General features: G+C 43.2%; 2 protein-coding genes across 8 annotated transcripts; both read left to right on the forward strand.

The window, feature by feature from the left end:
• Nucleotides 1-12: 12 nt before the first annotated feature.
• LOC118392322 (dnaJ homolog subfamily B member 9-like) lies at nucleotides 13-2,980 on the forward strand. Of its 3 annotated transcripts, XM_035784206.2 has the most exons (4): nucleotides 13-157; nucleotides 594-834; nucleotides 1,612-2,094; nucleotides 2,385-2,980. In XM_035784206.2, the coding sequence occupies exons 2-3, from the start codon at nucleotides 618-620 to the stop codon at nucleotides 2,055-2,057; spliced, it is 663 nt and encodes a 220-aa protein (XP_035640099.1). In that variant the 5' UTR covers nucleotides 13-157; nucleotides 594-617; the 3' UTR covers nucleotides 2,058-2,094; nucleotides 2,385-2,980. The 3 variants fall into 3 exon arrangements, with proteins under 3 accessions (XP_035640099.1, XP_035640096.1, XP_035640097.1); XM_035784203.2 differs by having other exon boundaries at nucleotides 14-157; nucleotides 1,612-2,980; XM_035784204.2 differs by lacking the exon at nucleotides 13-157 and adding an exon at nucleotides 229-376 and having other exon boundaries at nucleotides 1,612-2,980.
• Nucleotides 2,981-3,611: 631 nt separating this feature from the next.
• On the forward strand, nucleotides 3,612-16,428 carry LOC118392321 (dynamin-1-like protein). 5 transcript variants are annotated; one of them, XR_008062857.1, is made up of 20 exons: nucleotides 3,612-3,837; nucleotides 4,354-4,498; nucleotides 5,343-5,389; nucleotides 5,493-5,564; nucleotides 5,670-5,756; nucleotides 5,931-6,093; nucleotides 6,316-6,436; nucleotides 6,577-6,708; nucleotides 9,094-9,300; nucleotides 9,690-9,810; nucleotides 10,010-10,165; nucleotides 10,541-10,630; nucleotides 10,730-10,822; nucleotides 11,438-11,491; nucleotides 11,677-11,754; nucleotides 12,000-12,137; nucleotides 12,219-12,328; nucleotides 12,732-12,891; nucleotides 13,046-13,546; nucleotides 15,544-16,428. XR_008062857.1 is itself a non-coding variant. In XM_035784201.2 (19 exons), the coding sequence occupies exons 1-19, from the start codon at nucleotides 3,736-3,738 to the stop codon at nucleotides 13,100-13,102; spliced, it is 2,133 nt and encodes a 710-aa protein (XP_035640094.1). In that variant the 5' UTR covers nucleotides 3,612-3,735; the 3' UTR covers nucleotides 13,103-14,084. The 5 variants fall into 5 exon arrangements, 2 of the variants coding, with proteins under 2 accessions (XP_035640094.1, XP_035640095.1); XR_008062858.1 differs by lacking the exon at nucleotides 15,544-16,428 and having other exon boundaries at nucleotides 13,046-13,161; nucleotides 13,409-14,084; XR_008062859.1 differs by lacking the exon at nucleotides 15,544-16,428 and having other exon boundaries at nucleotides 13,046-13,161; nucleotides 13,447-14,084.
• The last annotated feature ends 817 nt before the right edge of the window (nucleotides 16,429-17,245 follow it).

Consider the following 17,245-nt stretch of genomic DNA (forward strand, 5'->3'; position numbering starts at 1 on the left):
CGCGGTGTTTCGAGTCAGTCGGTGAAGGAATTAACCAATAAGATTGCGAGTCGTGGTGTTACAGCTCGGGAATGCAACCTGCTATCGTTTGTCACCTACGGATCAGCTGTGCCATTATCGTCTGATAGAAGAGCCGCTGTTGTTAGTGCTTTTCAAGGTAAGTTCTCAATTTATTTGTGATGTTTTTTTAGCTTAGAATTTGCATACAGAACAGAAATGTGTGTCATAGTTTTCACAGGCTCTATGTACTTGTTGTTCTGACACTTTTTCTCTCCCCCATCCACCTTCAATGGTTTAAACTGCCTTATCAATTGCTTTAAATACAATGTAAATGGTTGGATCATTCTGTGGCTGACTCAACCATCTATTCACTAGGGTAAATACATTTGTAGATCATGTCCCTAGCTAAAGTGGGATTTAAAAAAAGAAAAGCCTATGTCACACAGCAGGTTTTACAGATTTGCCATGCTTCCTTTCTACAGTACAGGTTAAAAAAACGCTTACATAGTTATACTTTTGTCAATTTTACATTATTTGCTTGTGTAAGTAGCAAACTGTAAACTAACTGTCAAACCTCTCTCTTTCCTGGGCAGGGAGGCAAGTGCTAACCACCAAATATGGCCACAGCACAGTCCGTCTTAATGTTAGCAGTATGTATTCTCATGATAACTGAGTTCATACTGGCACAGAGGGACTACTATGACATCCTAGGTGTGCCAAAAGATGCCTCTGAGCGCCAGATCAAGAAGGCCTTCCATAAGCTAGCCATGAAGTACCATCCTGACCGAAACAAGAGTCCTGACGCAGAGGCAAAGTTCAGGGAAATAGCTGAGGGTGAGTCCTGTCAACTTCTGGGCACTCCCCTCATCTGTTACATCAGGGCTCCTTTACATCAAGTCCACACCAAATGTATTGGATGGAGTGTTAATTATTCATCCTGTAGTTGTATTAATACTTTTGTAAACATTTCAACAAGTAATAGATGTTTTCCAATATTTTAATTTTGTCAGTGTAATAGACATTTTCAGGTGAACAAGGAGAGCAGTCATTGATAATATCAATAAAAAAAATCTATCTGGCTTAATTACAAGTTTACAAACAGTGATAACAATATCCTGCACAGGGGCAGAGAATGTCTAACTGGTCTTTGCTGAAAAGGCCCAATAGCCTGATCAGCAACGCTAAATGTACTGCGAACAACAGCCCGAGTGGCTTGTAGAAAGTCAAAACAAAAGGCCAATGACTTTGTCAGCTGCTACAGAATCAGTGTTCACAGACAATTCAATACAATAATAATCTGTGTTCTCAGTCCTTGTACCTCCAGTCTAGCATCAATCACTATACACAGATATGAGTTTACTCCATAACATTCAGCGTCGAGTCCAGTGACCATCAACCAAAGTGTCACAAACAGAACACTGGAAATCATGTGTAAATACAGAAAGGGAAAATGCTTAACATTGAGTGAATCACTCTAAACTGAATATGAACTTTATTGATCTTAATATTCCCATTACAGTCAGTTATGAAGTTTTTCCACGTTAAAGCATTTGTTGTTTTTCTTATGTCTGGACACCACCAAGAGACTTATGTTTCCTTTCCTTTGCCCAGCCTACGAGACGTTATCAGACGATAAGAGGAGACTGGAGTATGACCAGTTTGGACATGGCCCCTCCCCTGGTGAGCCAGGCACAGGAGGTGGGAGGAGTGGACAGCACTTCCACCAGAACTTTAACTTCAACTTTGATGACCTGTTCAGAGACTCTGACCTGTTCGGTCATAACCAGCACTCCCATCACAAGAGGGCCTTCAACAGCCACTTCCAGGCCCACCAACAGGCCCATCAGAAGGCCCAGAACAGGCACAAGAGACACTTCCAGGGCTCCTTTGGTGGAGAACTCTTTGATGACGTGTTTGAGGACATGGAGAAGATGTTCTCGTTTAATGGACACACAGGCGGGGCGGACAGCCGGTTCCAGGGCTCGGCAAAACAACACTGCAGGACAGTGACACAGCGCAGAGGGAACATGGTCACCACATACACAGACTGTTCTTGATTGATCTCTGCCAGAAACACATCCCACTACTCACGGGGTATGGGTTTAGCTTTTGTGGTTATTTTGTAATTACTTTTAATTTAGCACTTTGGAACATGGTTTTGGACAAAGAAAATATGCTATAAATATGTTGATGCCTATGGGTCATAAAACAAACTGTTCTCAAGCAATACCTTTCACTCATTTTGGATATAATTTAGCTGGGCTTATGTATTAGGTTTTTACTTATGGATATCATTGCATGCTACAATGCCTCCATTCAGATTTTAAATTGACTTTGTTTACATCATGCTATGTATGACAAGCACCGACTCTCCCATTTCTCAGGTTCTCTCTTGGCTTCCATCTTTGAGAGCAGCAACTGTATTGAGTTGGGAGAAGAGAAAAATATCACGCTTTCTTTTATTTTCATTCTGGAACATTTGAAATGGCTAAGCAAAACCAAAGTAATTCTGTCTTTCAGAAAGAGTTCTTCCAATATCGTGAAAGAAAGTCAGTGTTATAGCACATTTTATATGGCTTATGCCTTGTAATTTTAGAGCTTTTGCATTTGATTGGGGACTTATTATGCCTCCCCCCAGTGTGTTAAGTTGCTATCACTTGAGTTGAATCTCACCGTGAAGTTGAAGAGAACCTAACTATAAATGTGTAGTTCGGCAGGCTATACACCATTATCAACTGTTACCTCTAGTTTTTTTTTCTGAAAAGTGTGCCTCTGCCATTTTTATTATGTGCAATATTTGCAGTTGGCACCTTTGTTCTGTTGTCTCTGACTTTGCTGCCTGATTTATAATTTTGTGTGAAACCAATGTTCAGTTATTGAATGCTGTCTGCACTTTGTTAATCCTAAGGATGATCTATTTTTAAATATTGAAAGAATGCGGAGTGGTACTTGTTTGGAAATAAAAAATAAATTTACTCAAGGTCCCTGCAGACAAATGTATTTCTACAATTTCTATCATTCTATGCTATCATGTTCTATCACATTCTATTCTCTAAATTCAGGGGTTGAGATTACTGTAGTATCTTCAAAATGTGTGTCTATTCTATTCATGCTCTGACATTTGATCAATTTGTGTAAATCTCAGAATAGGTTTACAAAACACTATATTTTCGCCTGCCACTATAATGTAGCTACTATTTTTAGCCTAGCGATTTGAGAGGTGAGCCAGCAACCAGCGGGTTGCCAGTTTGAGTCCGGTTCTGACAGGAAAAATCTGTCTTGAAGTGAGCTGGCGACTGGGGTGTTGATGGTATCAAATCATATATACTATTGCCTGCCGTTGTGCCCTTGAGCAAGGCACGTAAGCCCCCGCAAGAACTCCCTGGGTGCCCAGTGTGTGTTTTGGAGGGGTTGGGTTAAAAGCTCAAGTCAAATTTCGGGTTGGAGCTTGTGTGCAATTGACCAGTAAAGTAATCTTAATCTTACACGTCCATAGAAAAACAAACGTTTTTGAGCAGCAGCCCTATTCTGGGAAATGGAGTCATATTTATAAAATTCTAGCAGCGTTTGGCATCTGGAAGACTACAAGTCCCTACAATACACAACGCAGTCGCAGACTGGTGGGAATGGCTTATTTCAATGCTGTCTGTGGGACATTGAATGACTTTTAACAGAGCTGGTGGATAGCTGTTCCATTATTTTATCTCTCTAGAAAGGTGTCAATTTAGCTTGAACATGGAGTCTCTAATCCCCGTTATAAACAAGCTTCAAGATGTCTTCAATACGGTGGGCGCAGACATAATACAGCTGCCGCAGATAGCAGTCGTTGGAACCCAGGTGAAATCCTTCCCCTTAGTTGTCAAAATAGGGCTATGCTGCTTGGCTCTTCACATGACCCTGAAAGATAGCTACATAGCTAGCTACATGCGTTGCTATCTATCCAGCTATTTTGTGTTCGAGGTTTTCATTATGTTCGGGCAAAACATCAGAATTGCAGAAAATGAGCCATTGAACTGGAGCGTGGTGCAGTTAAAAATACACCTCTTTCTATTCTGCTTGTGCACGAGTCAGTTGGGTGGCTATTATTGGTGTGCATGTGTTAACAGACAGCTGGAATGTTCAATTTGACCCAGGCAAAGCCTGCTTTTTGGCAGCAGCCATTATGAGGAACACCTGTCAATTACTGTAGGACATTTTTTTTTAGATCATCTTCATTATCAGTTCTCCTAAAGTCAGGTCATCACCACCTTATGTGCCATATTATTTTGTAACACTGCTGTTCTCAGATCTGTCCTTATGTGACAGCTGTTAACCCAACTCCATGATGTGACATAATGTGATGCCTGTCTCCAGAGCAGTGGGAAGAGCTCTGTGTTGGAGAGCCTGGTTGGCAAGGACATGCTGCCCCGTGGGACAGGTGTAGTGACCCGCCGGCCACTCATCCTACAGCTAGTCCATGTGGATCCTGGAGATGGCAGAAAAATGAAAGATGAGAATGGTACGTAGTCCTACCTGGGATGGAACACCACCATATGTGAGCACACTGACTGACCACTAACCGTGTGTGTGTGTGTGTGTGTGTGTGTGTGTGTGTGTGTGTGTGTGTGTGTGTGTGTGTGTGTGTGTGTGTGTGTGTGTACGTGTGTGTGCGTGTGCGTGTGCGTGTGCGTGTGTGTGTGTACGTGTGTGTGTGTGTGCGTGTGCGTGATTCCCCATTCTGTATTTTCAGCCCACTTTGTGTCATTGTTTTTGACCTGCCACCCATGTGGTTCAGACCAATTGTACCATTTCATACTTCAGCAAGTCGTGAAACTCAGAAGATCACACGCTTGCTACTGTATCATGTTAAACCCAGGGGGAGCTGTTTTTTTGCAGTAACCACATTGTTGAAAATAGGAGCTGAAACTTCCTCTTACTCTGACTGCAGACCCCATAACGTGGACAAACGCATAACAATGTATACCTGCCTCCCTTGACCGTTATTAGAGACCTGTAGAACAGACCGTCCACACCTGAACATGTAGTCTATCTAGGGTTATTCCTTAGATGATTGTGATCATAGAGATGCTATTAATATAGTATTCTAATCTATGATTGTGATCCTGTGTGGTTCAGTTGGAAGAGCATTGTACTTGCAAAGCAAAGAGTTGTGGGTTCGATTCCCACTGGGGCTGCCCATATGTCAAATGTATGCACGCATGACTGTAAGCTGCTTTGGCTAAAAGTGTCAGCTAAATGGCATGTAGGACACATTATATTATTGATAGCTCTCCCGTATTCCATTACCTTATTTTGGTTAGGTGAAAATGTGTATCTAAACCGTGTGTTATTGTATTCCACAGGCGTGGAAGGAGATGAATGGGGCAAGTTCTTACACACCAAAAACAAGGTATGACTTATCTCAAACATTGATACGTGTTGCTACTCATGACATTCTGTTTTCTGTGTTGTTGATTGAAGAAAAGCGTCATGAACAAAGCTGGTCTTTTCAGATCTACCCAGACTTCAGTGAAATCAGGCAGGAAATCGAAAATGAAACGGAAAGAATTTCCGGTATTAACAAGGTAAGACAATCGCAGTGTAATGATTTAGCACCTCATAAATTGATCTCCTTCACATCATTACGTCCCTAACAATTTCAACAAAGCTAGTCATTGTATTTCCTATAGGGGATCAGCGATGAGCCTATTCACTTGAAGATTTTCTCTCCTAATGTGGTGAACCTCACTCTGGTGGATCTACCCGGCATCACCAAGGTAACAGTGACTGGAGATGGAGATGAACTGTACTAAGTGTCTGCTCTGCATTGGAGAACCTAGAAGCCTAGCAGACATGCAGGGCAACTGAAACCTTGGCTGGAGCTTGATACACTAAAAGACTCCGTCGTCTGTCACTCCTCTGTGTTTGTGCCCCCCCCCCCAACCCTACAGGTCCCAGTGGGCGACCAGCCCCAAGACATAGAGGTGCAGATCAGAGAGCTGATCCTGAAGCACATCTCCAACCCCAACTCCATCATCCTGGCTGTGACCGCTGCCAACACAGACATGGCCACCTCAGAGGCCCTCAAAGTGGCCCGTGAGGTCGATCCCGACGGTCAGTACTGGGTTTGACTTTTTCCCCGCATATCTAGGTGATGGTAACAGTTTGGATGTCAGGGTTTTGACCCGCTTTCAGTTTTGACATCAATGTAAAAGGGCTATAATGCTCATTTTCATCCACAGTGTTTGGGCAGCCACTTATCTGTCTCTGCGACTGGTAAAAGTGTATGGTGTGTACAGTATGTTGTGTTGGACTCATTTCTGTTGTTGTGTACAGGCAGGAGGACACTGGCGGTGGTGACTAAGCTGGACTTGATGGACGCTGGTACTGATGCTATGGACGCCCTGCTGGGCCGGGTCATCCCTGTCAAACTGGGCCTCATCGGAGTGGTCAACAGGTCTGGCGTTATACTCTACTGTAGCACGTTACACTCACTCCCAATAGTAGACTCTACTCTACCTTACCTAAAAATGAACATTAGCTGAAATCGGTCTTGTGCTACCGTGAAGCCGACACGTCTCTGTCTGGTTCACGCAGGAGTCAGTTGGACATCAACAATAAGAAGTCGGTGAGCGATGCCATCCGAGATGAACATGCTTTCCTGCAGAAGAAGTATCCCTCTCTCGCTAATCGAAATGGAACCAAGTATCTGTCCAGGACCCTGAACAGGTGAGAATGTTATTGTTCCCTCCATACTGCAGTTTAGTATGAGTATTACATAAGCACATCAGGAATGGTAGTAGCAACTACAGTAGTGACTTCTAACAACACTTGCCAGGAAATGTTCTTAACTCTGATCAGCCAATAAATCACAAAGTGCAGCCTACTTTATCTAATGGAACTTTGAGATCTCAGATATGGTGCCCATGGAATTACCACTACTAGAATGGAATTCTGTCATAGCAAATTTCAAGGTGAACAAAAGAGAAGAGGAGTCACAGATCAAGGCAATCAAAGAATCTATCCGATTTATTACAAGTTGCGGCAGGAAGACTCATCCAGCACAGAAGCAGAGAAAATGTCTAACTGGTCAACACTAAGAAGGTCCTTACAGTGCATTATGAAAATATTCAGAAACTTAGACTTTTTCCACATTTTGTTACGCGACAGCCTTATTCTAAAATTGATCTACACACAATACCACATGACAATTTCTTTTTGCTAATTTATTTAAAAAAAATCACATTTACATACAGTAGGTATTCAGACCCTTTACTCAGTACTTTGGCAGCTATTACAGCCTCAGTTCTTCTTGGCTATGATGCTACAAGCTTGGTACACATGCATTTGGGAAGTTTCTCCCATTTCTTCTATGCTGATCCTCTCAAGCTCTGTCAGGTTGAATGGGGAGTGTCGCTGCACAGCTATTTTCAGGTCTCTCCAGAGATGTTCAAGTGTGGGCTCTGGCTGGGCCAGTGAAGGACATTCAGACTTATCCCGACGCCACTCCTGCATTTTCTTGGCTGTGTGCTTAGGGTCGTTGTCCTGTTGAAATATGAACCTTCGCCCCAGTCTGAGGTCCTGAGTGCTCTGGAGCAGGTTTTCATCAAAGACCTCTCTGTACTTTGCTCCATTAATCTTTCCCTCGATCCTGACTAGTCTCCCAGTCCCTGCCGCTGAAAAACATCCCCACAGCATGATGCTGCCACCACCTTGCTTCACCGTAGGAATGGTGCCAGGTTTCCTCCAGACTTGACGCTTTGCATTCAGGCCAAAGAGTTCAATCTTGGTTTCATCAGACCAGAGAATCCTGTTTCTCATGGTCTTGAGAGTTCATTAGGTGCCTTTTGGCAAACTCCAAGCATGCTGTCATGTGCCTTTTACTGAGGAGTGGCTTCCGTCTGGCCACTACCATAAAGGCCTGATTGGTGGAGTGCTGCAGAGATGGTTGTCTTTCTGAAAGGTTCTCCCATTTCCACAGAGGAACTCTGGAGCTCTGTCAGAGTGATCATGGGGTTCTTGTTCACCTCCCTGACCAAGGCACACCTCCCCCGATTGCCCAGTTTGACCGGGGGGCGGCCAGCTCTAGGAAGAGTCTTGGTGGTTCCAAACTTCTTCCATTTAAGAATGATTGAGGCCACTGTGTTCTTAGGGACCTTCAATGCTGCAGACATTTTTTGGTACCCTTCCCCAGATCTGTGCCTCAACACAATGCTGTCTCTGAGCTCTATGGACAATTCCAAAAATATGGCTTGGTTTTTGCTCTGACATGCACTGTCAACTGTGGGACCTTAATAGACAGGTGTGTGCCTTTCCAAATCATGTCCAATCAATTGAATTTACCACAGGTGGACTGCAATCAAGTTGTAGAAACATCTCAAGGATGATCAATGGAAACAGGATGCACTTGAGTTCAATTTCGAGTCTCATAGCAAAGGGTCTGAATACTTAACAATATGGAAATATTTTCCTTTTCTTTTTTTTTCTTCTCAAAATAAAATAAACGCTTTGTCATTATGGGGTATTGTGTGTAGATTGATAATGAGAAAAAAAACTATGTAATCCATTTTAGAATAAGGCTGTATGTAATGTAACAAAATGTGGAAAAAGTCAAGGGGTATGAATACTTTCCGAATGCACTGTATAACCTAATCAGCTGGCAACTGTTCTGTAAACACCAGTCAAGAGACTTGGAGGAAATCAAAACAAAAGGCCAGTGACTTTGTCAGCTGCTACAGAATCACACAGTGTTCACAGACAATACAATAATAATCACTGTGTCCTCGGTCCTTGTACCTCCAGTCTAGCGTCAATCACTATCAACAGATATGCGTTTAATCCATAACATTCAGCATCGAGTCTAGTGACCATCAACCCGAGTGTCACAAACAGAACACTGGAAATCATGTGTATTACAGAAAGGTAAATGTCACACTTAACTAAACATGAACTTTATTCAACTTCAATATTCTCATTACAGTAACCTACTGTATCCATTGAAACTTCAAGGTCTCAGATACTGTGCCCATAGAATTAGAACTATTAGATTGGAATTGCCATTCAAGTGCCATTCAAATCAATGTTCTGTGATTCTATTTCTCCTGTCCCTGCTAGGTTACTGATGCACCACATCAGAGACTGTCTACCGGAGCTGAAAACGCGTATCAACGTGCTGGCGGCCCAGTACCAGTCTCTGTTGAGCAGCTACGGCCAGCCCGTTGAGGACCAGAATGCCACCCTTCTGCAGCTCATAACCAAATTCGCTGCAGAGTACTGCCACACTATCGAGGGCACTGCCAAGTACATTGAGACGGCCGAGCTGTGAGTAGTAGTACCGTCTCTATTCCACAAGGTGGTGCTGATGTCTGGGAAAAATGCCTGTGAAAACCCAGATGCACTTTTTCTTTACCTTTTAACTATGCAAGTCAGTTAAGAACAAATTCTTATTTTCAATGACCGCCTAGGAACAGTGGGTTAACAGAACGACAGATTTTTACCTTGTCAGCTCGGGGATTCGATCGTGCAACCTTTCGGTTACTAGTCCAACACTCTAACCCCTAGGCTACCTGCCTCCCCTACACTTCATGTAGTAGTACCTGTATTATGAAATGCTTGAGACGAGTTTGAGTGTTGGCACTATTACTTTGCTTCATGGTAGCACATCATGTTTGTCACACCATGTCAACTTGATCTTTCCTCTTGTTTTGCAGATGCGGCGGTGCCAGAATCTGTTACATATTTCACGAGACTTTTGGGCGAACATTAGAGTCAGTGGATCCCCTAGGAGGACTCAACACCATAGACATCCTGACCGCCATCAGGAACGCCACTGTGAGTAGAAGTTCTGAGACCTTCTTCTTCTCTCCTTCTAACAACAGTATTGGCCAAAGAGTGGGCATATACCTTCAAACTGGGGAATGAATAAATAGTAATCGGTGTCTTCCTATCAATGCTACTTTGTCGGAAACAACACACGGTACATGCGTGTCTCTACTCTAATTTCTCTCTCCCTCTCTCATTCCCTCTCCAGGGCCCTCGCCCGTCTCTGTTTGTGCCCGAGGTGTCGTTCGAGCTGCTGGTGAAGAAGCAGGTGAAGAGACTGGAGGAGCCCAGCCTGCGCTGTGTAGAGCTGGTCCATGAGGAGATGCAGAGGATCATCCAACACTGCAGCAACTACAGCACACAGGTAGACACTGTGCGCGCACACACACACACAGACAGACACGCACAACACACGCACAGTGTTGTATAACTAACCTTGTGGGAACACACAATTCAGTCCCGTTCAAAATACTATTTTCTCATAAACCTAACCCTTAACCGAACCATAACCCTAAACCTAGCCTAGCTCCTAACCCTAGGTCCTAACCCTACAACTAACCCTAAACTTAATTCTCACCTTAACCCTAAACCCCATATAAATAGCATTTAACCTTGTGGGGATCAACAAAATGTCCCCAGTTGGTCATCTTTTTGTTTGTTTACTATTCTTGTGGGGACTTCTAGTGCCCACAAGTATAGTTAAACACACACGCACACCTGATACCTGTGTTTTCCATAGGAGTTGTTGAGATTTCCAAAGCTCCATGATGCCATAGTAGAAGTGGTCACCTCTCTGCTCAGGAAAAGGCTGCCTATCACCAATGAGATGGTAAATTTAGGTTAAAACGGTTGAATGTGCACGTGGGTTATTTGTATGCCAATTGCATCAGGTTATTATATCGCATCACATACAACTCTCTTACTCCAGGTGCATAATCTGGTGGCCATAGAGCTGGCCTACATCAACACCAAACACCCAGACTTTGCTGATGCCTGTGGGGTCATGAACAACAACATAGAGGTGACAGCTCATTACCGTTTCTCTTGACATGAATTCTGTATAATAATAATAATATGATAATGTACACTACCGGTCAAAAGTTTGGACACACCTACTCATTCAAGGGTTTTTCTTTATTTTTTACTGTTTTCTACATTGTAGAATAAAAGTGGAGACATCAAAACTATGAAGTAACACATATGGAATCATGTAGTAACCAACAAAGTGTTAAACTCTGTCCTTTGGTCAGGAGTCCAAATTTGAGGTTTTTGGTTCCAACAGCCAGGTCTTTGAGAGACGCGGTGTGGGTGAACAGATGATCTCTGCATGTGTGGTTCCCACCTATTCCATATGTGCTATTTCATAGTTTTGATGTCTTCACTTTTATTCTACAATGTACAAATAAATAGTACAAAAATAATAGTACAACTAAAGAAAAAACCTTGAAGGAGTAGGTGTTCTAAAACTTTTGACGGGTAGTGTATGTAATTTTAGTAGACGCTTTAAGCCAAAGAGACTTAGTCATGCGTGCATACATTTTACATATGGGTGGTACCGGGAATCAACTGAGCAAAAGAGGACATTGTGTGTTGTAAAAGTGATGTAACTTTCCTCCTTGCTGTCTGTGTCCTGTAGGAGTCGAGGAGAAACCGAATGAGAGAGCTGCCCGCTGCCGTCCCCAGGGATAAGGTAACTAATTATCCACCGTACTTTGAATCACTTCTATAATACTCTAAACAAAATGGCTCCCATGCTCAATCTCTCCAGCTCTCTTTAATCGCAATGTAATACCAATTGTCCCTGGTCTTTTCCTCGTTACCTCTCCTGACTTCACAAGTCCCTTCTCCATTCCTCCTCTCCTCTCTTCCTCTTAGTCAGTAGTTAATGGTCCAGTCGGCCAGCCTCCCATTCCTACCGAGCCCCCTGCCTCTGTGGACGCGGAGGGTGCCAAGGTGGGGCATGGGTGTGGGCATGCTCCGTACTTCCTGCTGTGCTCTGCTCTGCTCTGTGTGCTCAGTCTGCTCGCCAGCACTCATGCCCTCTCTTAACAATGTCCTCTCTGCCTTCTCCCTCTCTGTGCGTTTGAGCTTGGCTCTGACTTAAATAGATTGGTTTGCGTTGTGGTTCTGCAACTTGTGGCACAAGATGCTGTAAAAACGGCTTTACATCTGATTGTTTGTGTTGTGTGTAACCTCAGCCTCCCGGAGCAGGGCCCCAGGGGGACCAGGAGGGGACAGGGAACTGGAGAGGCATGCTGAAGAAAGGGGATGAAGGGGCCCCCGGCTCTGGCCCCGCCAGCCCCCATAAGGGCCTTGCCGTCAACCTGCTGGACGTGGTGAGCGAATAATAATAAAGTTATTCGATTTCAAAATGCTGTGTGTTGCCCTTCAGTGATTGGCTGATGCTTCTCCCGCAGCCCGTTCCTGTTGCCAGGAAGTTGTCTTCTCGGGAGCAGCGTGACTGTGAGGTCATCGAGAGACTCATCAAGTCTTACTTTCTCATCGTCCGGAAAAACATCCAAGACAGGTGCATGTGTTTTCTGACACTGTCCCTCTCTTTTTGGGAAAGAGGATACCTAGTCAGTTGCACAACTGAATGCATTGAACCGAAATGTGTCTTCTGCATTTAACCCAACCCCAGAGAGGGATTGTGGATGCCTTAATTGACATCCACAGTGTCCGGGGAGCAGTTGTTGTTTGGGGTTAACTGGCTTGCTCAAAGGCAGAGCGGCAGATTTTTTCTCTCACCTTGCCAGCTTCGGGGATTCGAACCAGTGACCTTTCGGTTACTGGCTCAATGCTCTTAACCGCTAGGTTGCTTGCCACCCGTTGTATTTCTGCGCAGTGTTGAAGTCTAGAGGTATTTGCTCCCATTAGGCCAGCAGCTCAGATTTCTCCCTCCTCTCTTTCTCCCTTCCTCTGTCCTGTAGCGTGCCTAAGGCAGTGATGCACTTCCTGGTGAACCATGTGAAGGACAGTCTGCAGAGTGAGCTGGTGGGTCAGCTCTATAAGTCTAGTCTTCTCAACGACCTGCTCACTGAGTCTGAGGACATGGCCCAGAGACGCAAGGAGGCTGCAGACATGCTAGAGGTTGGTACTTTGACCATGAACAGTGAGGTTTGACATGCACCCAAACATTGGTACAGGAAGTAGATCAAAAAAGCAACAACTAAAGGTAACACTTCAATATTATATTATTCACAACAAGCTTCATAGTCAAGTGTATCTCATTGTGTGTCCACAGGCTCTGCAGAAGGCCAGTCAGGTCATTGCTGAGATCAGAGAGACTCATCTGTGGTAAGGAGGAGAATTCCACTGAAGTCAATCTGTAATCTACTAATCATGTCTGGAAGACAGAAGGTGTGTGTCTACTTATCATGTCCGGAAGACTTGTGATTTGCCAATGTGAAAATGCACTGTTGTGGTTCACGTAAGTGTGTTGATTGAAACATGGTACTGGCTCACAGCTATGTTAAGGCTAAATACATATCATCGCTGAGCTGTATAAGAAACTGATACCTCATTAAGGCATATCTGTACTGTGTAGTTATAACCAAGAATGTTTATTATTATTATTGTTTTTTAAATTGAACCTTGATTTAACTAGGCAAGTCAGTTAAGAACAAATTCTTATTTACAATGGAGGCCTACCCCGGCCAGACCCGGACGACGCTGGGCCAATTGTGTGCCGCCCTGTGGGACTCCCAATCACGGCCGGATGTGATGCATCCTGGATTCGAACCAGGTACTGCAGTGACGCCTCTTTCACTGTTTTGAAGGCCAAACCTGTCCTATCTTCAGCTGTCTGAGTGTAAACACCACAGGGATAGATTGATGAATGGTTCTTTCTGTAGCCTAAATCAAAGCTGAAACTCTAACCTCAGTTTCACACCCTAGCCTTCAACTGGAGAATATATAATTTGTGTAAATGTTCTCCAGTTCACGTACATTTGATACTGCCATCCCACATTGTTTATGAGAATGTATAACACTCCAAAATATACCGTAACCTTAAATATCTTTATTTATTAAGTGGATTTAAGTTATAATGTCAAAAGCACTGGTAGCGCTTTCTATGTCATTTTATGTTTACAATGTGCAGGCAATATGTGGTGCATCCCTTACGGGGAGAAAAGCACATGAATGTCACGTGATCTCGTGTGATTTTTCTGTGAAGTTTAATGTGATAACGTGACAACATAGGAAGCAACGTGATAACATGAAGCTACACGTGACAACAGTTGAAAACGTGTTAAATAAACGTGACATGAGGATGCAACATGTTTGCGTGTGAAAGTGTCATTGAGAATATAAAAAATAAAGGCATTAATTGACATTCAAATTAAACAGTTCCGGTTTGTTCCGGAGACGTCCCCGAGAACGCTATTGTGTTTTTTGGTTGTTGTTGAAGTTACTGTATTTTTACAGCTAAGTGAAGGCGCTAACATTACAGGACAGTATGCTGATTACTTGGGAATCAACCTCACTTGGGATTTGAACTCACAAATTCTTGGTTGATAATTACCTGAAGTTTGTGCTGCACCACCAGGTCTGTGGACCTAAGGGAGATTGATTATACATACAATGAGTATACCAAACATTAGGAACACCTTCCTGATATTGAGTTGCAGTTTGCCTTTTTGCCCTCAGGACAGCCTCAATTCATCAGGGCATGAACTCCACAAGGTGTCAAGCGTTCCACAGTGATGCTGGCCCATGTTGACGCCAATGCTTCCCACAGTTGCGTCAAGTTGGCTGGGTGTCCTTTTGGTGGTGGACCATTCTTGATACAGGCAGGAAACGGTTGAGTGTGGAAAAACCCAGCAGGGTTGCAGTTCTTGACACAAACCTGTCCGCCTGGCACCTACAATCACACTGTTCAAAAGCACTTACATTTTTCCTCTTTCACAGTCACCCTCTGAATGGCACACATAACACAATCCATGTTTCAATTGTCTTAAAGCTTAAAAATCCTTCTTTAGCCTCTCTCCTCCCCTTTATCTACACTGATTGAAGTGGATATAACAAGTGACTTCAATAAGGGATCATAGCTTTCACCTGGTCAGTCTCTGTCATGGAAAGAGCAGGTGTTCTTAATGTTTTGTCTACTCAGTGTATATTGGCACCAAAAAAATCTTGCACTTTGCCTAAAGTATATTGAGCAACTTGGGTGTTATTTCTATAAAATGACAGTATTCTGTTATTTTTATATATACACTTCCGTTCAAAAGTTTGGGGTCACTTGGAAATGTCCTTGTTTTTGAAAGAAAAGCACTTTTTTTGTCCATTTTAAAATAACATCAAATTGATCCGAAATACAGTGTAGACATTGTTAATGTTGTAAAGGACTATTGATTTTCTTTTATGGAATATCTAAATAGGTGTACAGAGGCCTATTATCAGCAACCATCACTCCTGTGTTCCAATGGCACAGTGTGTTCGCTAATCCAAGTTCATAATTTTAAAAGGCTCATCATTAGAAAACCCTTTTGCAATTACATTAGCACAGCTAAAAACTGTTGTCCTGATTAAAGAAGCAATAAAACTGGCTTTTAGAATAGTTGTGTATCTGAAGAATCGCATTTGTGGGTTCGATTACAAGCTCAAAATGGCCAGAAACAAATACCTTTTTTCTGAAACTCGTCAGTCTATTCTTGTTCTGAGAAATTAAGGCTATTCCATGCGAGAAATTGCTAAGAAACTGAAGATCTCGTACAACGCTGTGTTCTACTCCCTTCACAGAACAGCGCAAACTGGCTCTAACTGGGAGGCCCGGTACACAACTGAGCGAGAGGACAAGTACATCAGAGTGTCTAGTTTGAGGAACAGATGCCTCACAAGTCCTCAACTGGCAGCTTCATTAAATAGTACCCGCAAAACACCAGTCTCAAAGTCAGCAGTGAAGAGGCGACTCCGAGATGCTGGCCTTCAAGGCAGGAATGTTAACACACTCTCGAAGAATAAGGGTACGGTTAGGGTACACATATGACCTCACATGGTACAGTTCGGTACCTTGTAGGTATAATGGGACATTTCTCCACCCAATATTTTGAATATAAGGTACAATTCAATGTGGGGCTCATTTGCATATTGGTCAAATATATGTGTATTTGTGGCAGCCATCAGTAGAAGTTTAAACATTTGATTGTTTTGCCAATGTAAGTTGAGCACCTCCTTTGACATGGCAAACTTTGTAAGAGGATGTGTCGGTAATGAGCTGCACTGTGAAGAGGTTAGTGTGCATTTTCCAGTAACTTGATGGCAGCTTGTTGCTGTGAATTTGTCATTTCTTAACTGAAAACCATTTGTCAGTAAGTTATTGTACGATTCACAATAACTTAACTGGCAAAACATTGTCAGTAACCTACAGGCAACTTGCTGCCAACTAGCATTACATGCTAGTAACCTATTGTGTCTTCACTGAATCTTCTGTTGACAACATCACTTGCTGATTGGCAGCATACTGTAACTGCAGCCTGTCAGAATATTGCAGGCTAGCTCTTTTTGGTCTCCCATGAGAAGGAATGTCGTCCCAGTTAATGTGGTCTGCTGTGTTCTGTTCATAAACACTAAGCTTGTGCGCTGTTGGTTATCCAGTCTTAACAAATGCTAACATAAGTGCACGTGATGGCAAAGATATTTTCCACCACAATTTGCAAATAAATTAATTAAAAATCCTACAATGTGATTTTCTGGATTTATTTTTCTCATTTTGTCTGTCATAGTTGAAGTGGTACCTATGATGAAAATCACAGGCCTCTCATCTTTTTACATTTACATTTACATTTAAGTCATTTAGCAGACGCTCTTATCCAGAGCGACTTACAAATTGGTGCATTCACCTTATGACATCCAGTGGAACAGCCACTTTACAATAGTGCATCTAAATCTTTTAAGGGGGGTGAGAAGGATTACTTTATCCTATCCTAGGTATTCCTTAAAGAGGTGGGGTTTCAGGTGTCTCCGGAAGGTGGTGATTGACTCCGCTGTCCTGGCGTCGTGAGGGAGTTTGTTCCACCATTGGGGGGGCAGAGCAGCGAACAGTTTTGACTGGTCTGAGCGGGAACTGTACTTCCTCAGTGGTAGGGAGGCGAGCAGGCCAGAGGTGGATGAACGCAGTGCCCTTGTTTGGGTGTAGGGCCTGATCAGAGCCTGGAGGTACTGAGGTGCCGTTCCCCTCACAGCTCCGTAGGCAAGCACCATGGTCTTGTAGCGGATGCGAGCTTCAACTTTTTAAGTGGGAGAACTTGCACAATTGGTGGCTGACTAAATACTTTTTTTGCCCCACGGTATATTCATTACTTATATATTCATTACTGTATAAATAAATAAACATATACAATGTAATCATGTGTGTCAAATATCTAATCTGAATTCACTACGTTAAAAGCGCTATGTGTATCATAACTCATTTTTGTTTTCACATGTGTACTGTTCCAAAAAC

This window comes from Oncorhynchus keta, chromosome 13, assembly GCF_023373465.1.
Source record: "Oncorhynchus keta strain PuntledgeMale-10-30-2019 chromosome 13, Oket_V2, whole genome shotgun sequence".
Classification (NCBI taxonomy): domain Eukaryota; kingdom Metazoa; phylum Chordata; class Actinopteri; order Salmoniformes; family Salmonidae; genus Oncorhynchus; species Oncorhynchus keta.

Coding starts and splice junctions, on each gene's coding strand:
- LOC118392322 (XM_035784206.2), top strand. CDS start 618: ATGGCCACAGCACAGTCCGTCTTAATGTTAGCAGTATGTATTCTCATG. Junction 835..1,611: donor GTTCAGGGAAATAGCTGAGG/GTGAGTCCTGTC, acceptor TCCTTTGCCCAG/CCTACGAGACGTTATCAGAC.
- LOC118392321 (XM_035784201.2), top strand. CDS start 3,736: ATGGAGTCTCTAATCCCCGTTATAAACAAGCTTCAAGATGTCTTCAAT. Junction 3,838..4,353: donor TAGCAGTCGTTGGAACCCAG/GTGAAATCCTTC, acceptor GCCTGTCTCCAG/AGCAGTGGGAAGAGCTCTGT. Junction 10,631..10,729: donor TGCCTATCACCAATGAGATG/GTAAATTTAGGT, acceptor CTCTTACTCCAG/GTGCATAATCTGGTGGCCAT.